At 53.1% G+C, this 23,717-nt stretch overlaps 1 protein-coding gene across 5 annotated transcripts in view; it reads left to right on the top strand.

Moving 5' to 3' along the window:
* ACSF3 (acyl-CoA synthetase family member 3) overlaps positions 1 to 23,717 on the top strand; it is a 52,206-nt gene that overhangs the window by 4,444 nt on the left and 24,045 nt on the right. For all 5 annotated transcript variants that reach the window (XM_069026610.1, XM_069026612.1, XM_069026611.1 and 2 more), the window contains 4 exons: positions 277 to 432; positions 9,397 to 9,551; positions 9,974 to 10,119; positions 15,826 to 15,938. In XM_069026610.1, the coding sequence (XP_068882711.1) occupies positions 277 to 432; positions 9,397 to 9,551; positions 9,974 to 10,119; positions 15,826 to 15,938 (570 nt within the window). The remainder of the gene's footprint in view (positions 1 to 276; positions 433 to 9,396; positions 9,552 to 9,973; positions 10,120 to 15,825; positions 15,939 to 23,717) is intronic.

The raw sequence follows: 23,717 nt of genomic DNA, 5'->3' as shown, positions 1-23,717 counted from the left end.
TCGTGTATGTCCTACTTAAAATCATTGTTGATATTTCTCAGTAACAAGAAGGGCTTTGCTGGTTTAAAGACACATCCTGACAGGATGCTGAAGGGGTTCCTCTTGTGTTCTGCTGTTGTGGTGGGAATTTTCCTCATGCTGATCCTGAAGGAAAGATTTTGTGCCCAGGCAGGCCGGGGATTCCTGCTGGGGAATTTGGGGCCTGAATACTTCGGGAATACCTCGGGAGAATCTTTCCTCCTGCCCTAAGGCCACGCTGTTTGTTTTCTTCTGCAGACCACGGGGCTGGTTGAAAAATGGGAGTGGAAGAAGGAGGATGTGATCCTGCACGTGCTGCCTCTGCACCACGTCCACGGGGTGATCAATAAGCTGCTGTGCCCGCTCTGGGTGGGAGCCACGTGCGTCATGTTCCCGGAATTCAGCGCGCAGACGGTGAGCCCGGGGGGATGCTGGAATCCAGCAGCAGGACCCGGGCACTGCAGTTAGAGCAACTCTGGGAATACGTTCCTAAAGAATTCCAGCCCCCTCAGCCGCTGCCTGTGCGTGGTTCACAGCAAAGGGTGTTGGTTGGGTGGGTGCTCGGCCCGGGGTAAATGTGCTGTTCCAGAGGGTGCAGCTTGTGGAAGTGTGATGTTGGAATGGGAATGGTGCGCTGCCCCTCCCAGCCCTGGGCTGAGGGGTCTGACTGGGGCTGGGTGGACCTCTCTTTGTACCCACCGAGAGAATTTCCATCCAGAATTAGGGTTGTGAATTTTTTTTTAGTGCCAGGAAAGGTGGAAGTACTGGATTTTCTCTTGTGTGTTAGTGGTGCTGGTTTTTTTTAGTGGCTTGCATTTCCCAGAATCCCAGAATTGCTGAGGTGGGAAAAGACCTCCAAGCTCACCAACCCACCCTGTGACCAATCCCCATGTTGTCACCCAGCCCAGAGCACTGAGTGCCATATCCCGTCATTCCTTGGACATCTCCAGGGACAGGGCCTCCACCACCTCCCTGGGCAGCCCCTTGCAAATTTTCCCCTTCCAGTCCTACATCCGTAGTGTTCTGTATTGCATTACACGACAGAACACAGCCTTCTGAGGTTTTTGCAGCCCAGGTAAGGGAAATCCTGGTTTTCCTTGCTTGCATGGAAGATGGCTCTTCCTCTGTGGAAAAACAAGAGTTAACAGAGCTGTCGGGTTGGACTCTGTGATGTGAGAGAGAGTTTGCAGATCCAGACCTCCTTGCATCTTTTAGGAGAGGTGGCAGGAGGGAATCCTTACTGGAATGATGCATTTACAGTGTCGTTTTCTGTCTGAGCCAGGAATCCCCAGTGCCAGTGTTCTGCGTCTCCTTTGTTCCCTGCAGCAGTGGCACACGATGGAAAGAGGGGAAGGAAAGGGACGAGCAGCAGTAAAGGTGGAAGAGGTTCTGCTTTTCCCAGCCCCTGGGATGCAGCACCATCCATCCACGTCTCCCAGTGTCCTGGGTGGTGTCTGCAGGGTCACTGTTAAGGGACAGCTGGGTTTTCAGGTGCTGCTGCCACTTGGAGCAGAGAGGAAACAGAAGTGTGTTGTCACTGCAGGAAAGCCTGTGCTGGCTAACTCCCCAGGCTGCTCTCCCTGTTTGTGTTTATCCTCATGCTGGGAAGGCTTGTCCCATGGAAAGGGCAAAGTGCACAGGTGTGGGATACACCTGGAAGCCTCTGGCGGTGCTGCTGCCAGGTGAGAGCGGGCCCAGCTCCGACTGGAGCGACTGCAGGGCCGGGTGATTCTTCCTGGCTCGTTTCTGCTTCTCAGAGCAGCAGCCACAGAAAATGCACACTTCCTTTTTTCTCTCAGGATGCCTCTGACACCTGAGCACTGATCCTTTTTGGGGGGACAGCCCCAGAACCCCAGAGGGGCAGCTCTGCGCTTCACGAGAAAATTGGTAGGATGCTGTGGTAGAAGGCAGGAAGGTCCCCGGCTGCTCTCTCACCTCAATGGTCACTGCCAAATTATCTTCCCCGACTTTCGGGTGACCCCAAAGGCTCGGGGTGCAGCAGGGCTGTGCCGGAGCAGCGCCGGAGGTGCCGGTGAGAGGCGGGGCCGGCGCTGAGAGGCTGGAGCAAAGCCTCTGGAGGGCGCGGTGCTCCACATCCTGTGCCACCGGTGATTGATGCTCCCTCGTACCCTCGTGTTTTCCTCTGCTCTCTCCCGACATCTGCAAATCAATGAGCTGACGTTGAGGGATGGGGTCGGGATCGGGGGAGCAGGACCCCCGATCCTGCCTGCTCTGATCAAAGCTCTCCCCAGATGGGACACCAGGGACACGCGGGGACAGCGCCGGGGTGGCCGCTTGGCCCTGGAGCTGAACCTGGGCAGGGAGGGTGGCTGGGGAGGGCACCACGCGCTGGGCGGGGCTCTCAGGTGCAGGGGGCTCCGAAGGAAGGACGGCATTTGCTTCTTGGGTTTCTTTTATTCCCTTTATTTTTCCGAGGATCTCCCCTGGGAGCTGCAAGGGGTTTGATGGACACTGCAAGGCAAGCACGGGAGGGTAAATAAGGCTTTCTCCTGGAGTTTATTGCAAGCTGGCTTTCAGTTCCACTCTATTTTCACCAGCTGTTTACAAAGTGCCCTTTGCTACTGAAATCAGCTTTCAGTAAAGCAGCAGTGGAGGATTTTGCCAAAGGAGGCCGAGTTTTGCCGTGTGCTTTTTTCCTTGGCTGCACCTTGAGAAAGCAGCCAATTATAGTGTGATATAAAGAAACTCGACTGGCAGCTAAAACACTTGACAGGCTGATCAAAACAAGGCGAGGAACTTACTCTCAACCTGCTGCAGACATATTTAGCCTTGAGTGATACTGGCAAAGGTTCAAGAGAAACCGCAGCAGCACGCCCGATGTGTGTTTGGTTTCTAATCACTAACACTTCATTATACAAAATAAATACTTTATTATTACAGTGTTTATTAAATTACATAATTTGCGGCATGCCTTATAGTCGTGGATACAGATGGCAGTCTGGTTTTGGTGGTGGGAATAATGCTCTTTTTTTTTTTCCCTGAGAAGACATTCCCAGCCCCAGACCATGGCTCGCTTGTCATTCCCCGTGGTGCAGGGCTAGGAGGTGGCAGCTTTCAGACCTTTACGTCTGTTTTTGGGAGCTGTCCAAGGAAAGGTTAAAAATCAGGACTGTGGAGTAGCCCCAGTGTCCTGACCAACATCCTTCCCCTCACTAAAACAGCATCTGATGTCTGTGGCTACTGCTGGGGCCACGAGGACTCATTAAAGTGTGCTGAGGTGCCTCAAGCGTGAAAGTTGCTGCATAAAATCAGATTCTTTTTATTAAATGAGGGCATCCATTACTCTGCACTAGCTACTGTACATGTTATAATTCACTTTATAGCACCATCTGTTAAGACTGTCTTGCTTAAGCTTTTCGTAGCATTTTTTTATTGCAAGTTATTAAAAAATATGGCTGCATCTATTAATCATTTATTAATAAAGGGTTTATAAATGGACCCTTAGTTTCCAGAATTAGTCGACTTGTACATGATGTACTGAGTCCTCTGGTGCTGGTGCTCCTTGGGGTGCAGTGTCTTCACAGGGAGCCCTCCTGCTGCCTGGAGCCTGTGGGAGCAGCATCCAGTGCTCCTGTCTGTGCTTCTGGGACTGGGAATGGCAGGGGTGCCTGTGGAGGGAGACTTTTCAGCACGGGTGGGTGCAGAGCAGGCAGGAGAACAGCAGTGAGCCTGAGGGGTGTTCTGCCAGCAGCTCTGTGGGGCACGGCTGGCTGTGGTGTTACTGTTTTATTGCTTTATTGGTTTTCAGGAGTGAGAACTGGGAGGGCAGAAACCTCTTCTGGAGCCAGAGCAAGCTGCAGCCTCAGCTCCCCTGCACGATCCTCCCTCCATAACCTGCTCCCAAGCTGAGTTTACTCTTCAGCTGCTCTGTTCCTATTTGCATTTCTCACCTGCTGCTGACCTGTCCCAGATGCTGGAGTAGGAATTTCTTGTCCAGGAGTAGGAATTTTAAAGGTGCTGTGTTTGTGCTGGTTTTGTGCACTTTGGTGGCCAGAGGAGAAGAGATGAATGTCTCTGTTAAGGATGGAGTGCAGGGTGAGCCTTCTCCTTCTGGCCAAGGCTCTGAGCATTGGGGCTTGCACTGGGCACCCTCTGGAGCATCCATTCCCAGTGACTCCCTCCCTCCATGTCCCTCCCTGCATCAGTTCAGGCACAGCCTGTGGTGTGACCGTTGCTCTGTGGGAATGTCAGTGAGTCTGGAGAGACAAACCTGGGGAAGCTGAGTGTCCCCAGTGCTTGCTGTGACAGTCACACACTGATGTCCCTGTTCCTGACCAGGCACCCTTTGCACAGGAGCGTTTTGGAGCAAGCTGTGAGGTCAGTGTCTGTTTTGCAGGATCCTCTGCTGCGGTTTTTGGCCAAAGAGGACTCATTTTGAGCTTGAACAACAGGAAGAGCTTGTCTTTGCCTTGGACACCCCTGATTTTGCCTTGAGGGGAAGATGCTCTAATGGCAAAAGGTTTCCTGTCAGCTCTCTGCATTGATAAACACGAGATCAGATCCTGGGAGGTCTCCCAGGCTTTTGTGCAGAGTGGGAAATAAGAGTATTCAAAAACCTGAAGGAAGAAACTTGCTCTGATGAGTGATGGGAGAGATTCCTCTTGTGGCAATCTCCACTCCGGGTGACCCAGTTGTGGCGCGTGCTGCCCGCTCGGCTCTGCTGGGCAGGTTTGAGCTGTGGTGTGCTGCCTGTGCACTGACAGCCCTGGCTGTGCCCTGCAACCCCTTCCACGATAAATATGCCAAGATGCAGATTTCCTGCCCTGCAGTTCCAAGAGCTGCTGTTTCAGTGCCAGCCTTGCTGCTTGTCTGACTTAAGGTGCTCCGAGGATCAAGCCCTCTAAAAACCATGCCCTGTTTTACAATGTCGCACTCAGAGCCATCAAAATTGTCTTGTTTGGACCCTTCTTTCTAGGGAAGTAGGAATGCTGTGTGCCCAAAGGTGGTGTGTGATTTGGGACAAGCTTCCCCTGACATTCTGTCCCCTGTGGCACCTTTTCCCCGTGGTGGGAGGGAGCTGCAGACCTGGCACAGGATGAGTGGGAGGTGTTGCTCCGGGGTCGCTGCTGCGTCGTGTGCTCACAGCCCTGAATTCCTGGAGGCCAGGAAAGCCTGTGCTGTATCTGGGAGCAAACTTTGTCCTTGTCACTGGTGTTCTCTGTATGAGCCAGGCTGGGCTGGGTGCTGGAGCTTTCTACCTTGGCTGGGCTGCACAGGGAGATCCAGGGCTCGGCAGTCGCTGTTGCCTCCGGGAAGGAGAAGCGTGCACTGCACCGAGCTCTCCCCTGGATCTGTCACTTCTGCACACATCACTCTGGGCAGCTCTTTTGGTTTATTTTTAAAAGAAAAGAAACCCAAGCAGAGGAGCCTGAGCTCCAACATCCAGGCACGCTGGGGATCGTGGCCCCCATCCAGTTTCAGCTGGAGAGAGGCTGAAAGTCTTTTCATCTGTTAATGGGAGGCTTCAGAGGAGTAATTTTATTTCAGACTCAAAGAGGAGTCGGTGGAGGGAGGAGCAGGTCACTGGTGAATGGATTATGTTTGATCACTTCTCACAGACCTGGCTTTAAAAAGTTAGAGGTTTTCTTTCCCATCTCCCCAGATCTGCCGTCTGTCCTCAGCATCTGTTCCCAAGTAATGGCTTTTGATGTGTGTGGGGAAATATAAAAAATGGAACCAGAGCCTGTCATATTTACTTATATTTCCAGGTCCCAGGGAAAGCACTTGCTCCTTTCAGTATGCCTCCAGCGTAGGAAGGGTTTAAAAGCTTCAGCCTGGAATGCAGAGGGGCCATCAAACTGTGCTGATGAATAAATGATTAAAACCAGAGTCACACAGAGCACAAACAGTTCGGGGTTATAACAAACATGAGACAAAGCCACCGAGGGCCTGATTTCTCTTTGAAGAGAAGAATGTTTCTCTCTCTCTGGATATTGCTCGTGAAGTGTTGGAGGCTCAGTCCTTGGGAGAGAGCAGAGCTCCCCTTGGTGCTCTCCTGTCTTATGTGCCTGTCTACTTTTCTGGGATAATTTGGTGTTGGATGTGTGTGCATGGTCCTGCAGTCCTTTCACTGCTGCTGTTGAGTTACAGGAGCTTCCCACCCTTGTTTGGCACAGGGTTTCACCTAACAAGCAGCTGGTTTGGCCACAGCCCTGTTGCTGCCACAGACATTCCGAAAATCACCGGCATCCCTTTTCCTCGACGGTGCTTCCCACATGGCAACGGTCGATGCTAAACACAGACCCATCTCCCCGAGTGAAAGGGCAGTAAAGGGCTGAGTTACCCTTGCATTAGAGGGATTGTTATTTTTGAAAAGGTTTAAAAAGATTAAATTACAACTGAAAATGGCACAATAATTTTATAGAAGAGAGGAGCTGTTGTGTCTGTCAATAGAGGCAGCACCACAGGCTGCCTGTGATTTGTTCGTGGGCTGATGGAAAAACCCATGCTGATATTTGCTTCCTTTACAGCTTGCAGTTCTTCTGACTGGTTTTGGGAATCTTGTATCAGCCAGAATCTTACATGGGGTTTGCCACCTTCTCTTCTCCTTCTCCATGAGAAGATGCCCAGGTATTGGATTTGGTGGTTCTGGCTGGTTCAGGGCACTGCACATCTCCCTCTGTAAAGGGAAAAGTGATTCCCTTTCCTCCTCTGTGATCACATCTCTTCCTCCAGGTGATCTTAGCAGGTCTGGAGGCTGGTTGGGAAGGTTGCTGTATGGACTGACCACCCCTTGGAGCAGCTTGGATTTTCCTCCATCCTCATTCACCATCTGCAAGCTGGCAAAAATACGTGGGAAAAATCTCCCAGCTGTTCCTTGTTGCGCCTGTTTTGTACCCACTGGTGTCATTTTCTCCTTTTTTTTTCCTTTAATGATGTCAAAATCCCACTGGCCAGCTCATTATATGCTTCTGAGCAGTGGGAGGGGAGGAAAATCAGGAATGTCATGCTGACGAGAAGGCTCTTGGGAACATTAGGTCTCCCACTTCTCTGCTGGCACAGGCAGCCCTGACCTGAAGCATTCACTGCCGTTATTGCTGGTGGGAAGCTGTTCCCACTCTTGCTTTCTTGCAGTGAGAGACTTTTTGTTTCTAGCCCTTGGTTATCTTGAAAGGAATCTTGATCCATCTCCTGAGCACATTCCATCGGAAGGCTGCTGCTTCCCTTCTTTGCAGAGCCCGGCCGCCCTGGCACGCAGTGCCACATTGGCTTCCTGAATCCAGGGCTTTTTAAAAGCACTTGGAGGCCTGAGGTATCAGGTGAGCAAACCAAAAGGGAGTGTTGGGCTGCCAGCACCCTGTGCACTGGGAGTTAACGTGGTGACGGTGACACGGGATAGCACAGGGGGAGATGGATTGTGCTGCTCCAAGCCCAGTGCTCTCGGAACATACCAGCTGCTGGAAGGACAAAGCTGGCCCCTTGCACTGGGTTGATTGATTAGTCCCAGGTAACGAGGATTTCCCACAAATCCTTCTCTCTGAGCATGGAGTTATAGTTAGAAGCCAGCAATAGCTGTTTCAGCAGGCTGGGCAATGCCAAGTCCTCTGGCCAGCTCAGGCTCTGCAGAATGTTCGGAGCTGCCAGCTTTGTACCACGGCTTAGCCCTGCTAAAACACATGGGAAGGATCCAGATTTGGCTGAGCAGGAGCAGAGCAGGTGGAGAGGTTTGGCTGTCAGCAGCTCACCCCAGCAGCTGGTGGCACAAATCCAAAGGCAGCTGCTTATCCTCAGGACGGGGCTGTTGCTGGGGGAGCCGGACTGACGTGGAAAAAGCTGCTCCCGTGGCTGGAGTGCAGGAGGGAGGATTTTATCTGTGGCAGGAGTTGAGCTGGCATGTGAGGACAGGGGACTCTGGGGTGCAAGAGAGACTTGCTCTGTGTAGATGGGTTTTGGGGTTTTTTCAAATCCAAAATCATGTGACAAAAACTCTGCTGCGTGGCCAGACTGGAAGTCTGCCTATGCTCCTACAGCTGCTCGGGGCTTGGGAAGGCAAAACAAACTCACACAGCAAGGACTGAACAACCCCTGAGCGGCTGTTTCCCTTCAATCCCCTCGGCACTGTCCTGGTCCCTGCTTGCCATCACACATCCTTCCCTGCCCACAGCCGTGGCTCTCGGGAGCACCAGGCTGAGGAGAGCAGATCCATTCAGCCCTGGCTTTGGGGAGATCCTTCTCCACCCTGCTGCCTAGAGTGGGAAAGATATTGGGGAGAAAAGGGGCTGGGAGGAGCATGGGGGAGGTTAGACCCTTCTAAGTGCAATTTTACCTAATCTGGCTGGTAGGGATCTTGCTGGTAGGTGGGTTTCTGCAGGGAGTGAAATGTTCCTTCTCTGGGCATAACACCCATCAGTGCAGGAAGTCACATTCCAGTTCTACTTTCTCTTTCCCAGGGGATCTTGCAGCGCTCATGTCCCACCTCCCAAGGTGTCCAGTGGGTTTCCACCTTGTGCATTCACCTCTCCTCACCGAGGGCCATCCCTGGGCTGGGGACAGCGTCAGCTCCCTCCTGTTGGGTGGGACGTTGCCTTTGTGGACGTGTCCTGTTCTTTAACATCAACCACCCGGTGCTGGGAGGGGTTTTTAGGAGCCGATTGTTCTGGAGCAGTGGAGTGCGAGATGCGGGGGGAGGCGGCGCCGGCGCAGCCAAGGAGAATGGGATGAAACGGAGCCCAAGCGAGCAGAACGGAGGGAAGGGGCAGAGTGACAGCATGAAGGAGAATCCCTGGCTCACCTTCAATCAATCCCTGCCTCGCCTCGCTCGTGTGCGGCTGAGCGTGCGCGGGGAGCGCCGAGGCAGCGCTCGGTGTCAGGAGCTGTTAGGGAATACATTTGTCACCGGCGGGGCAGGGACCGGAGCGCGGGGACAGAGGCGCCGTCAGCAGGGCCTCTCATTTATTGATGGCTTTGGATCGCTCCTGTCTTGGGAAGAGCTTACCTGGGGGGAGGGTGGTGAGGTGTGGGAGGAATGGGCTCAGTTGTGACATCTGTGGCTCTGACCCGTGGTTGGCTGCTCATCCCAGAGGTGTCTTTGTCCACGTCCCAGCAGAGCTGGCTGCTGGAATTTGTCCCCATTCATAGTTCCCACAGGTTAGCAGGAGTTGCAGCTGAAGAACATTATTCCCACATGACAGGACTAAAAAATGCCATTTCCATCATCTCATGAGTGTGCTGGTGGGTGAGGGATCCAATGGTGGGATGAGATCTGAACACTGTGCTTTGGGAAATAGGAGCGTGATGAAAGTTGGGAACTTGTTCTGGACAGGGATGAGGGGCACACAAGAGCTTCCAGCTGTACTGCCAAGAAATCTTAGATAGCAAAGGAGTGTTTTCATCCATGTGTGTTCCCTTCCTTCCTAGGTGTGGAAGAAGCTCCTGAGCTCTGAAGCTCCCCGTGTCAGTGTGTTCATGGCAGTCCCCACCATCTATGCCAAGCTGATGGAATATTATGACAAGCATTTCACCCAGCCCCAAGTGCAGGATTTTGTGCGTGCCTTCTGCCAGGAGAACATCAGGTGGGTGAGCTGTGTGGCTCACTGGATGCTCCAGGTTTTCCTCTCAGCATCACCTCTTTCAGTGCTGGTTGTTGTGCTTTGGTGTCTCTTTGACAGGAACAAGGGTGACATTATTTAATTATGAGCCACTCTTGCATGGGAAAGCCAGCAGGGGCTCGTTATGTGTGTCACCCTGTGTAACACACGGCTGAGGACTCTGTCCTGCAGCCCAGCCTTGTACTCCAGCATCTCTTTTAAAAGGCTGTCCTGCTTAAACCCCATGTCAAGCAGAGAGTGTGAGGGACATCTTTGGTACTGGTTAAAAACCTCCTGGGGCTTCAGGTTTTACGTAGAGCTTTTTGTGCCCCCATGTCAGGCTGCAGGTTCCCTGCAGCGAAGGTGATCTTGGATACTCTCTTATTGCCTGGGCTTTCCCTGTGCAGGTTAATGGTGTCAGGCTCAGCAGCCCTGCCTGTGCCTGTCCTGGAGAAGTGGAAGAGCATCACGGGGCACACCTTGCTGGAGAGGTATGGGATGACTGAGATTGGGATGGCGCTTTCTAACCCTTTGCATGGAGTCCGTGTCCCAGGTAGGAGTCTCCAGAGGGTGCCCCCTGTTTGGAGGCGTTTGCTGGGAAGTGGTCTGGGGTTTTCTCTGCACATGAGTGAGGAGAGGCCATGGTAGGAACAAGGATGCTGGGAATTGACACTGGGAAGCCAGGACATGGGTGTGTGGGAAGTGGCTGCTGGGTTTCCTAGGGATCAAAGTTGTGTGTGCAGTGCTGGCAGTGGTGCCCACTGGCCTGACCAAGCTGGCTCCAGACTGATGCTTTATTACTTCCAAAATCTCAGTGAATTGAAGGAGTGTTTCTTCAGCTCCTGCTGCCTGGAGTTGTGTTTCTGGGTGGTGTCACACAGGATTCTCCCCACAGCAATGCTTGTCCAACCCATCAGTGCTGAACACTTAAAATAGGACGTCTGCTCACTCTTATTTTAGTGCCTGTTTCTTGCCTCTTCAGGAATTCAAAATTGTCACACCTCTCTGTACACTCTGGGCCTGTTCTCTCCTTGTCTTCCCCCCCTTCTCTGAGCTACACTTTGTGATTCCTCTCCATGGCTGTACTTTCTGGAACCTAGAAATAAATTGATCTGAGACATTGCAAATATAAAATGCCCCCACTCTCCCTGTGGTTGGAGTGTGACCATCTGTGTGCCCACCCTGTGCCACCTGCCTCCCCACAGGCTGTCTGTGCAGGCGTGGCACCATATGCAGCCTCCTGGGGAACTGGTGTTACCCCAGGGGGTGTCCTGGGTGTCACAGCTTCCCACAGCACCCCAATCCCATGGGGTGCAGAAGCTGGGTCCCGCAGGGGTTGCGCAGGGAGAGGAGAAGCCAAAACTCCCCCTCGTTGACTCCTCAGCCTGAGAACAGCTTGAAATCCAAACTCTGTTTTACTTTTGCAGGGTAACTGTCATTCCCTCACCCCACCTCAGCCAGTTTTATCTTCCTCCAGCAGCCCCATCCCTGCAGGCAGGAGAGGGAAGCAGGCAGGAAAGACAAGACTCCCATCTGCAGGAGCTCGAGCTGTGTGTGAGCCCCACACCCCAGGCTGACAGGGCAGGGAGCATTTCACTGCCCCTGTGGCCTGCTTATATTTGCTTTTTATTGATTTTCACGAGGGAAAATGAGTGGAGACTCCAGACATATCCCAGGGGACTAAAAGAGAAAAGAAATAAGACTGAAGGCAACATGGCAATGCAGAAGTTGGCACCCAGAAGGGCAGCTCCTGCCCCAGAGCTGGTGGCCGTGCTCCTGAGTCAGCATCCCTGTGGATCCCGGGGTCTGCAGGGGACCTGGGGACAAATCCTCTTGTGCAGCCAAAGCAGAGGGGCTGGGGACTGTCACTCCAGCCCCATCCAGGAGCTCCTGCAGCCCCAAGAGGGGAGAGAAGTGTCTCACAAAGGTGGGGATCAGCAAGAGACCGTACAGAAAGGAGGCTATAATTGAATAGGCTTGATTAATTTATTTCAGGAAGCGTCAGCTGGGAAGCAGATGGGTGAAGCTGAGGCATAATTTACTGGAGCTGTGAAAAAGCTTTTGATCTAGTGCCCTGTTAGAGGCTGGGTAGGAGGTCACCAGGTACCACAGAGCATCCCAGAGTCAGCTGATGGTGGGCTGGGAACAGGGGACATCTGCCAGAGGATTCCTCCTGGAGTGGGAGCAGCACACGTCCTTCTCTAGTGCTTTGACCTGTTGGAGTGAGCCCAGAGGAGGCACCAGGGTGATCAGAGGGATGGAGCAGCTCTGCTGGCAGAATTGGGATTGTTCAGCCTGGAGAAGAGAAGCTTTGGGGTGACCTAATTGTGGCCTTCCAGTTCGTGAAAGGGCCTACAAGGAAGATGAGGAGGGACTTTGGACAAGAGTCTGGAGTGACAGGACAAGGGGGAATGGCTTCACACTTAAATTTAGGTTTAGATTAGATATTAGTAAGAAATTATTCTCTGTGAGGGTGGTGAGGCCCTGGCACAGGGTGCCCAGAGCAGCTGTGGCTGCCCCTGGATCTCTGGAAGTGTCCAAGGCCAGGCTGGACATTGGTGGAAGGTGTCCCTGCCCATGCAGAGAGGTGGAATGGGATGAGCTTTAAAGTCCTTTCCAAACCATTCTATGATTCTTGAGCCTCTGAGGAGAGATCCTGGGGCTTCCCTTGCTCTCTTCCAGACACTTGGTGTGGCAGGGGAAGGGTTGAGTCCTTGGACCCTGCCCGCCCTGCCTGTGTCCCCACCAGTGTCACCAGCAATGTGTCCCCACTCTCCACCCACAGCACAGGTCTGAAGGGACGGGGATGGGGGTGTGGGAGCTTTAATTTCCAGAAGCAGCAAAGATGAAAGATATGAAAGATAAATGTTTGCTTGTATATGGTTAAAACCCTGCTTAAAATGCCTCTGTTTTCACCAGCTCTCATTCTAATCCCCCCTGGTGCTGTTACTGTGAAGGGAGATGAATAATTCATGGCCGGAGAATGCCTCACTGGGCCTAATCACCACTTTAATTGGAGGTTTAGATCAGAGGCAGCTAATAGCTGCTACAGCGGGGACTCCGTGTATTGTTGACAGTGAGATCCTTGAGTGCCTTATCGTTGGCCTGTTCCAATCCTCCCGGGACACCGCGGCACAGAACAGCACCGAGCTACCCAGATACCGAAGGACACAGAGCACGGGGCCAATTAAATTGATCTGGGAAGAGCTGACAACTTTTTTAAACAGAGGAGAACGGTGAAAGAAGAACGGTGTCATCCCCTCCTGCCTGCAGCCCGGCGACACCGCGGGCGAGGTGCCAGCATCGCTTAACATCCAGGAGCCTGCAAACTGGAGGGATGGAGAGGGGAAGGAGCAGGGATTTCTCCCCAGTTTCCCCTCAGGATTATGGCTGGGGACGAAAGGAAGCCAGTGCAGAGTGTTGACCCCCTTCTGATCACCCCAGCTGTGGCAGGACCTCTGGGGCCGTTCCTTTGGGGATGGGCCCAGATTTCTGCTGACCTGTTGGAGTTGGCACAGAGTGTATTTTGACACGGTGGGTGGGCCTGGGAAGCTCTAGTCATTGTTTTTGCACAAATTCTATGAATCCTGTCAGATTTGTGGAGCTCTAATCAATGGTAGGAGCTTTTTCAGCCTTTACAGATGTTGATTTCAAAGTTTGTCGTTTTCCCTAAATACCAGAAAAGCTTCTCCAGACAGAAACATAAGGAAGCAGCTCTCCACCAGGGACTTGTTTTACATGCTGGTTTTATTTTAGCCCAGTAGGAGAGGCATTGGTGGGGCTGTGTTAGTAGCTGTGATCTGAAACACTGTGGGGAACACGTCACCTCCTCTGTGCCTTCAGATGTGCCAGCGCTGTGCTGATCTTTGTGTCTCATTCCCAAGGGCTGGGAGCAGCAGTGGGCACTAATCCTGGAGTCCTGCTGCCCATGAGTCACTGCCCATTTCCATGTTGAGGTCTGCAGCTTGCATCCAGGGAAGAAGCATCTTCTGGGAAGGCATCAGGCTGATCTTAGTTTGAAAAATTCCAAGTCTGTGAGAGCCCTTGGCAGTTCCTTGCATTGGTTTCTGCTCTCTCCCTTGAGCTTTCCAGGACTGACTTTGTGGTGCCTGCCCACAAACGTGCCACGTCTTGTGGGCAGATTGGAGTCTGTTCACACACGGTGTTTCTCACCCTGGAGAAACTGTTCCCACAGAAGTCTAGAAGGTGGCTCCAGCAACCTTCCATGCGACACTGAGGGTGTTTTCCATGACTTGTTATTTGCTTTGAGGCCTCTTGGAGCCTCCCATGGCAGGTGCAAGATTGTTTGTAACACATATGGTGTGATTTTTAGGGTTGGCCTGTGCAGAGCCAGGAGCTGGACTTGATGATCCTTGTGGGATCCAACTTCTGTGATTCTATGGTTCCATAAATACCTCGACACGGTACCTCAGGGCACTTCTGGCTCCTGGCTCCCTCGTTCCGCTGCTGCAACCCTCTGTCTCTGAGTCCTGGCAGTGTCTGGCCTGGAGGTGGGAACAGCCCAGGGGTGCTGGTGGTGAGGGGAGGACCTGGCTGTGCTGGCTGACCGGAATGCCAGAGGCAGTTTGGAGCGGAGCAGACATGGATCACGGAGCTGCCACGTCGCTTTGTGTTTATTTCCAGCCAGATTTGCTAATTGTTCGGGTAGTTTCGCTGCAATAAAATCTCACTCCCTCATAGCCCATCTGCTCTTGGCTGATCCTGCAGGGATGCCATAAATCTGGGCTACGACGACATATCCATTTCCATGGCAACTGACCAATGTAGCAGACAAAATCATGATGTCACGGATAGCAGATCTCCAGGGCTTCAACGGGAGAATGAGAGCAGGACAGGAAAATGCCACTTGAACCCAAATGTCTGAAATACAAGTGACAAGAGGAAGACAGGGCTGAGCTCCAGGTCCTGCACTCCCTGCTCTAGAGAATTCCCAGTGTCAAGGTGATCCTGGCAGACCTGGAAAGCATCAACTGGAGGCACTCCAGGGGAAAAGAATTGATCATCCTTTAAGATAAAGAGCACAGTTACCGACTTACAGAATCACAGAATGGTTTGGTTTGGAAGGGATCTTAAAGCTCATCTTGTTCCATCCCCCCTGCCCTTGGCAGGGACACCTTCCACTATCCCAGGCTGCTCCAAGCCCCATCCAGCCTGGCCTTGGGCACTGCCAGGGATCCAGGGACAGCCACAGCTTCTCTGGGCACCCTGTGCCAGGGCCTCCCCACCCTCACAGGGAAGGATTTCTCCCTGATATCCTGTCTCTCCCTGCCCTCTGGCACTGGGAAGCCATTCCCCTTGTCCTGTCACTCCAGGCCCTTGTGAAAAGTCCTCCTGCAATTGAAACTCAGTCCTGTCCAGACCTGCTGAGCCACAGGTTGCTGTGAGCTGCTGTCCCTCTCCCGGCTCCCAGGGGATGAAGGTCACAGGCCCCATTCTGCCACAGAAGCCATCTCATGCCATCAAGATGCCGAGCAACACCTGCTGAGGCAGCAGCTGCCCATCCCACAGGTCACAGGAACACAGCTGCCCTCTCTGCTGAGCTTTCAGGTGCTCGCCAGGAAGAACAGGCACTAAACCAGGGGGTGGGAACGCTGCAGGTCGGGGAGCTCTGGGTCACAGACCCAGCTTGCAGCTCAGTTGTGGTCGTTGTGACAGTGTCAGCTCCTTGGCTTTGAAATTGAAACCTGTGGAAGAACGGGTGGTTTTGATCCCTGCTTTTCTCCTGTGATGTTTTGTCTCCAGTGTATTGATGTCTCCTAAAACTGAGATAATCCCTGGCAATTCTCAGCTGTTAAGCCTTTGCCTCCCCTGTCAGGTGCAGGCTGCAGAGGAGCAATCGCTGTGCTCTCGCTTTTCACAGCTTGGTGTAGGTTTTGTGGTGCCTTTCTTTTTTTTTTTTTAAAAAAAAAAAAAAAGAAACAGCTTCATTCCTGAGCTCTGAAGCTGTGCAGATGTCTTCAAAGAGTGGCCAGGGGAGACTGTTCAGGGCTGAGACACGTTTGTGTTCAGAGGCATTCCCAGCACTGCCTGCTCAGCCAACAGCAGCACCACCCTGACACTTCCATGCAGACACACGGTGGGATCGATGCCTTCCTGAAGGACACCCCCCGCTAGGAGGTTCTTCAGTGCCAGCACAGCCCGCAGATGCCACTGACAGACGAGCAGCTGCTCTTCTGCATCCCTGATTTTGTGGTTTCCCAGAGTCTGGGCACCGTTTCCATGCTGTTCTCCTCCGCAGGTTCTGTGGGCACCCCGCTCCCCGGCGTGGAGGTGCGCATTGCCGGCGAGACCCTGAGGGACGGGGCTTGGTCCTACACCATCCACGCTCAGGGGGATGAAAACAGCACACAGGTACTGCTCAGCTGTCTTCTCTGCTGCTTCCCTTTGGAAAGGTCTTCATTCAGGGAAAGTTCTCTCCTTCCCAGCCCTCTGAAACCCCGAGGACTGAGGCTTGCACTGCTCTAATTCCCAGGAGCTCTGTATCACTGAGTCTCTTGTACTGTTTTTGTGGGTTCCTATAGCTGTGGTACTTTATGGACTGTACAAGTGCTGTCCATACAATTGTGGAATAGTTTGTGCTGGAAGGGACCTTAAAGCTCATCCAGTGCCACCTCCTGCCATGGGCAGGGACACCTTCCACTATGCCAGGCTGCTCCAAGCCCCAATGTCCAACCTGGCCTTGGACACTTCCAAGGATCCAGGGGCAGCCACAGCTTCTCTGGGCACCCTGTGCCAGGGCCTGCCCACCCTCACAGGGAAGAATTCCTTCCCAATATCCAATCTAAACCTATTCTGTTTCATTCTGAAGACCAGGTCTAGTGGAAGATCCCTGCCCATTGAACAAGGTGAGCTTTAAGGTCCCTCCCAACCCAACCTTTCCATGATTCTGTGATTGGAAGGTCAGGCCTGGCTTTGGGGGTTGCACTCATTTTGAAGAAGCACTGGGGGAAACCCATCAGGTTTCCATGGAAGTCTAGCTCCATTCTAAGCTCCACATGATGCTTGCACCTGCAGTTCTGGTGTGCCAGAGGTCACAGGCATCTGGGATGGGGAAGCATAATCTCGCCCTGTGCTGGGGTGCTGAGTGTTCCCTGCTGCAGCAGCAGCCCCAGCCCAAGGTCCAGGCTGTCTCTTCCCACAGAAGTGGCTGAGCAGGGTCTGCCTTCCTGCCACCTCCCCTCCACACCCTCACTGTGGTGTTGTGCTGTTCTGGCAGATCCATGCCTGGTGATGTCAGGGCTTGGCTGAGCAGATAAATGCTGTGTGTGAGAGAAGTGACCCCAGCAGTGACACCGCGTGGGTGGGACACAGGCAGCTGTGAGATTCAACCTGAAATAGTTTCCTTCACTCACTGCCCTGGGAAATGGCTTCTCATCCAGCCACCTACTACTGAGGGCTTGGAAGGAGCTTCCTGGGCTGTGCCAGAGACGCTGCTGGTGTGAGCACTGGTGAGAGGCTCAAAAAAACCTTTTTTTTGTCTAAATTATCTGATGGCAGGTGGAGGAGCCAGCGGGACTGTGGGCAGCCCCATGGGTGGGTTGTGCTCAGGATGTGTTTTGTGTTCTGAAGCTGTAAGAGCTGGATCCACCCTAGACCTTTAAAACAGCCCAGGGGACAGCTGAGAGGGACCACGATTGTGGCTTTTATTAAAAAAAACCCCTCTTTGCTGCTCCTTACTCTGTCACTGCTGTGGCATGGCCGAGCAATGGGCAGAGCAGGAGACTCCCCGTGTCCTGTTCTTGTCACTTCCCAGATCAGTGTTATGTTTCACAGGTTTGTCCTCTGATCCCAGAGTTTGTTCTTGGCCTTTTTTTCCCACTTGTGTGGAACCGAGACATGAAATATAACGTGTCCCTTTTAATAATGATCCTATAATGCTTTTTTCCCCTCAGGGATCCCTGGGTGCTTTACAAATTAGGTCTCAGACACGAGAATCCCCAAAGTGCAGCTCCTTCCAGGATGAAATGTGGATGTTGTTCTACTGAATTATGAGAGGAAAAAATATGGAATGTTATTTTTTCTGCTCGGTACTCCTTCCCCTTCCTTCTCATTGCATTGAGTGACTAGAGAAGGGGAGCCCAGATGATCTGTGTCTGGTGCTGGGAGTCCAGCACCTCCTCAGGGCTTCACAGAGCTGGAGTTCACATAACTCTTCTCTTTCCTCTGGCTTCAGGTTGCTTGGGTTTATTTTGTGGGAGAGGAATTACCCTTTATCCTGGTGATTTCTCACAGGCACCCTGCAGCCCCCAGTGTGGGTGGCTGAGGTCCATACCCACGGCTCACAAATCTTCCAGGAGCTCCCACCAGTGCTGCCGTTGGCTCCCTGCCCCTTCCTGATGGTTGCTTTCCGTCAGGCTCTCCCTCGGGGACCTTCTGGATGTTCTGGTGAATTCTCAAGTCATCAGCCGGGGAGGGTGTGGGGAGGTGGTAATTTGCCTCTGGGCATTGGCTCATGGGTTGGTCCCTCTCTGAAAAGCTGTCCCCATCTCACCCACCATTCCTCTCGGCCCAGCTTAACTGGCAGTTCCTTCAGGCTGGAGGGAGAGCAATGGTCCCATCTGTTTGGGCCACTCTAGGAGAGAGTGGCTGGCTGGGTACCTCCAGGACATCCACAACGTCTCCAGGAGCAGAGCAGAGCCAGCTGCTTCTGTCCCTGGGAGTGTCACAAGGTGGGAAAAACAGTCCCTGCTCCCAGCGTGTGTTGGCACAGACGGATGCATGGAGGTGCCAGGAGTTTGGGTTTTATATGCCCTGGGCATGGAATGTGACTTTCCCTGGCGTGACCATGCGGGCAGGCAGGTGGCAGCCGTGGTGACAACACCTCTGCTCCCAGGGATGCTGGAATTCCAGTGCCCCACACCTGCGGTCCCAGGCAGAGCCTCACCTGCTCAGTGCCTGCCCCAGACGCTGCTGCTGGCGCTGTGTGCATCATGCTTGGTTAATAATTCATGTCAGGAGAGACAGCGTCAGTGGAATTTATTTAAAACAAGGCGGATCTGACAGTCCGAGCGCTCATCACGCTCCAGCGGTCCGAGAAAGGCCTGGCTTTGTTTAAATCAGCTCCTCCACGGCAGAGGGGCTGTCCCAGGGATGGGAAGAGCTGCTTGATGTCACCTGCCTGTGCCACATGGCCTTTTCCTTGCCTCCTCCTTCCTTGTCTCCCTTGCAGGAGGGCTCTGAACCTTACAGTGGCTGAGGGTTGGAGGAGACTGAGGGAAGACCTCAGGGGTCTTCAACGTCCTTGTGAGGGGCAGCAGAAGGGCAGGTATCGATCTCTTCCCTCTGGTGACCTGTGACAGGACCCAGGGAACGGCCAGAGTTGGGCAAGGGGAGGTTCAGGTTGGAGATCAGGGAAAGGCTCTTCCCCCAGAGGGTGCTGGGCACTGCCCAGGCTCCCCAGGGAATGGACCTGGCCCCGAGGCTGCCAGAGCTCCAGGAGCGTTTGGACAGCGCTGCCAGGGATGCCCAGGGTGGGGTTGTTGGGGTGTCTGTGCAGGGCCAGGGGTTGGATTGATGATCCTGTGAGTCCCTTCCAGCCCAGGATATTCTGTGATTCCATGATTCAGGCACCATGGGGCTGATCCAGGGGGATGCTGAGCACCCCGGCAGGAGCTGGGCTCTGAGCCATCTCTCTTGCCTGGGCTCCTGTGAGCAGGTGATCTCTGTGCCGGGGCTGAGGCACTGTCAGGGCAACCTGCGAGGCGTTCACACCTCGGCTGTGCCTGCAGAGCCCTCCCGACATCGAGCAGAGAGCGCTGCCTTTGCCAAGGGAATTGTCTGCGTAGCCTCGCAAGGTCAGCGCCTTCCCCACTCGCGTTGGGCTGAGTTCTGCCTCCTGCTCCCGGCACAGCAGGCGTTCTCCGAGCTGTTCCTTCCCCACTAACACCGTCTCTCCTGTTAGGCTGGGGCATCGCTCCCCTTCCTTTCGTGCCGGCGCCCTTTGGACACGTGCGATCCAAACAGGAGCGGCGGCGGAGGAGGAGGAGGAGGAAGCGTGTGGGTGGCAGGAGCAGGGAGCTGGGGAGTGTTCCTGCTCTGCCATCCGGTAACTGCCTGAGCTTGCAGCAGGGGACTGCTGTAATTTGCAAAGCTGGTTCCTGGCACACCCTGAAGATCAATAATCTACTTAGCTGAAAGTTCGCTGGATCTGTGTTCTTCCCTGCATTTTCTCCCGTCCCTTGATTGGAGTGCTGGATTCCTTTCCCGCACGTGCTCCAGCCCTTCCGTCTCCTCACATCTCAGGAGCCCTGTGCTCCGTCCATCCCATTTGCTCAGGTTTCCAGCCGCTCTTGTGCTGCTTCCTCTGGGTGTTTTGCACCTTGTGCTGGTTTGCGGGGCTGACACGGAGCCACGAGGCTCAGGCTGCCTGAGGCTGCACCGGCACTGCCAGCACCCAGACAAGGTGCTCCAGCCTGGCAGATCCACTCACTGCTCCGTCTGTTCAGCCGAGGATGCGCAGCAGCCGGGGGACGCCTGTGGCAGGCCGGCATGGGCAGGAGGTGTCAGTCCCATCACAGTCAGTGCCTGCCTGCCCTGCCGGTGCAGCAGTGCGGGGACACAGAGCTTGGCCCCCGCAGAGATGCTGTCCTGGCGGGAATGCTTCTCCTCCCACACCTCCCTGGGGAGCAGAGGTGTGGAAGTGGGTGTCAGGGACAGCACAGCTTTGCCTGCTTGGAGTCATCGCACATCTTGCTGCAGGAGCCACTGGCATCCAAAGCAGTTCCTCAGCTTTCCCCCTTCCTCAGGCAGCTGCCTGCTGAGCCTGTCTGACCGTTCAGCCTCAGTAATCCTTACCCACAGCCCCGAGTGCTTCCTCCCCTGGGGTTTTTTCCCCTGAATTTTTGGCAGCTCTCCCCGTGGCCGTGGCGCCCAGGAAAGGGTTACAGCTCTCCAGCTCTGAACGTTTCAGTTTGCTTTGTTCAGTGCAATGCATATTTCATACGCTCAGCTTCCCAGCTGGCAGAGGCCTGGAAACCCTGCAAGCTGTCGGGTATTGTCTCTCTCCGTCTTTGCTTGTTTGTTTGTTGGGTTTTTTGGGTTGTCATTTTTGTTGGATTTCTCTTTTTTTTTTTTTTTTTTTCATCTTTCCCAAATTGCTGTCTCTCACGAAAGCCCAACCCTGGTGCTGACAATGGGGGGCTATCAATAGCTAAATGGCTTCACAGCTGTAGCCAAGGCAGGGCTGTAGCCAGGGCTTTTATGGCGAGCAATTGCCTCGTGCAGAGGCTGCAGAGGGAGTGTGGGGACGGATGGGTTGCAGGAGCTGGCAGCAGGAGGACGCTGTGGCGTGGGCTTCCCCCCCTTCCAAAGGTTGTAATTATCTCGTTGTTTATCCATATGCAAGCTGTCGTCCTGGACGGGAACCGGCTCGGCTGTGGCCGTCCCTCCCCAAAGCCACCAGCATCTCTGTCCCCTCCTCCTCGTGCCCCCTATGTCTGTGCCATCTGCTCACAGCTTGCTGCTGGTTGCCAGCACCTCAGCAGGGCTGGGGGCAGCTGGCACTGTCACCCGTGGTTGTGACTGCAGCTCTTGGCCGTTGATGTCCCTGTGGAGGAGACCAGGAGCGGCTCCACCTTGCTTGTGTTCATCCCAGATCTCTGGAGAACCCATGGGGAGGTGCCCAGGGAGCTGCCAGGGTCATCTTGGAGGAGTGGGCACCCCCGTGGCTGCTGCCCATGGGAGGTGTGGGTCTGGGTACTTGACACATGCTTCTCTGTGGGATTCTCCTCATCCAGCCAGCTATTCCATGACATGTGGTGTGACTGTACCTGGCTCTTCTCCAGAGGCCAGAGATGGGCATGTGCCAGCCGTGCCTGGCGTTCCTGAGAATGGCCAGGTACAGCCAAGATGTGATTGCCTGGCCCGGGGAGTCCTGTCTCTGGCTGTCCCAGAGGAACAACCAAAGGAACACTTGTGTTGTTCCTTTCCTATCCCAACCAGACTTCAGCCTAGATCCATTCATTCTTTGTCCTCAGTTGTCCTGCACTTCCAGAGCAGCTCTCCTTCAGTTCTTTGCAGGTTTTCTTGTCCCTGCTCCACCCCATCCTCATGTATTGGTACCTTGATGGTGGACTTCACCTCCAGCATCCCCATTTCATCTCTCACAAGCAGCTTTTCCTCAGCTCCCTGATCTCTTCCATCAGGCAGTGTGGGCAGTGTGTTGTTGAAGGCAGTCTGGATTAGATCTGCAGCTTTTCTTCTATCTACGACCCCAACCCTTGGGATTTCTGGCACGATCCACCTTTGGTGAAAACACTCTGCATTTATTCCCATTTTCCATTTGCCTCAGCTTCTTCCAAAACCTCCTTCCAAAGCCCTCGCAGTGCTGGACACTGCACTTGTGTCTGTTCCAATTACCATTTTTGTTTCCCCATATTTCTCTCATCTCCTCAGGATCCTGTTTTGTGTCCTGCCCAAGTAATTCAAGAGTCTCCACTTTGTTGCCCAGGCTGCTTTTGTTCCTGTATAAACATTTTAACTGCTTCTCATTGATCACATCCAGTTCCTTACTCAACCTGGGCATTGATTCCATTCTCAGATGTATTTATATCTCCTTCCTTCTTTCTGTCTGCCCTCTGATTATTTTTTTTTATTTGTGGCCATCGCTCTATTTATTTCTTCCTGGTAGTAGAAGCAGAGGCAGAGGTTGCAGTAGCATCACATCCCCTTGTTTCTCAGCTGAAAACTCTTCCATCACAGGGACAGCCTCGATTCCAGGAGAGCATTTCCTTGCACATGGAAGTTGAGTCCATCTGTCAAGAAGAAGCCTCTTTCCACAAGTGTTTCCTTTGAGCTCACCTTTGTCACAGCACCCCTCAGGGTCTCTGTTAATCTCTTCATTGTTGTTTTATTCTTCCATAGAATCCCAGACTGGTTTGGGTTGGAAGGATGGAGCTTACCTCATTCCATGGGCAGAGACACCTTCCACTAGAATATTCCTCTTTGTAGCTGAGGGAAGATTTGGGATGTTTGTGGAAGAGCCCTGGACATGGTGGGGAGGTGCTGAAGGAAGAGGAGCAGTCTCTGTCCCAGAGCTCTTGCAGCCAAGGGGAGCAGGGGCTGGCTCAGCATGGGAAGCAATTAGAGGTTGTGGGGCAGCGTGTGTGCAGCCACAGCTCATCAGAGCCTCCCCAACGCCACTTTTAGGGGAGGCTGATGGAAACCAAACCAAAGGTGGACCACTAATTGAGTCCTTGCCTGGTCCTCTGCCTGCCCCAGGCCCGGAATCGGCGCGAGGGCACATCAGGAGCTTTCCCCTAACGAGGAGGGCCAGGGCAGTGGGAAGATGTGCTGACATCTCACCTCATTTATTATCCCAAGAAGCCTGTGAACGACAGGGATGAGAGCAGCAGCATGGAGAGCTGTTGGCATCTCTGCAATAGTGTTACACATTTAATTTATGGTGTTAATATAGATCAAGAAGTTTTGTGTCCATGGAGCAATTGTGGGGAGGACTGACCTTTCCCAAACTTGGCTTGTTTTCTGTTGTGCTTTTGGGATCATCTGGAGCTAATCAGGCTGGTAACTTAAAAAAATCAGTATTGCCTAAAAATATAGACAATCACTTTTGTTTTCTGTGGAGCAATGTTTGCTGTAAGTAGAGGGTTGGGTTGCTTGAAAATAAGTTTCAGTGTTCCAGCTCCACTGTGCACCAGCCTTGCTTTTAAATTTATAACTCTCCAAAATGAAAAGTAAATGGATTGTGTTATTCCCAGCCCTTTTATAAAAGTTAACATTGCAAAAACAGATGTGAAATGTGGCCTTGCAGATTACAGCCTGAGCTTGGGGTTTTTAGGTTGGGGTTTTATTTTTTCCTTACTCTCTCTGTGCTGTGTCCCCGAGGAGCAGAAATCTGCCTTTATCCAGCAGGAGGAAAATTGTTCTGTGTCTAAATTGCCTCCTGCCAGGCTTGTGTGGATGCTGCAGGACACAGAGCTCCGAGGAACGATAATGCCTTTACAAAAACAGGCAACTTAGCAGGGAATTTTTAATTAGGAATGTGCAGGAAAGTTCAGACTGCCTGGGAATTTGGTAATGCTCTAACAAACCTCACAGTCCTAGGACATCCATTCCAGTATGGCCCTGGGAGATGGTGATTGAAGGTGCTGGCAAGCAGATTATTGTCTCCAG

Source organism: Aphelocoma coerulescens, chromosome 11, assembly GCF_041296385.1.
Source record: "Aphelocoma coerulescens isolate FSJ_1873_10779 chromosome 11, UR_Acoe_1.0, whole genome shotgun sequence".
Lineage (NCBI taxonomy): Eukaryota > Metazoa > Chordata > Aves > Passeriformes > Corvidae > Aphelocoma > Aphelocoma coerulescens.
This window is presented reverse-complemented; position numbering and strand designations above follow the sequence as displayed.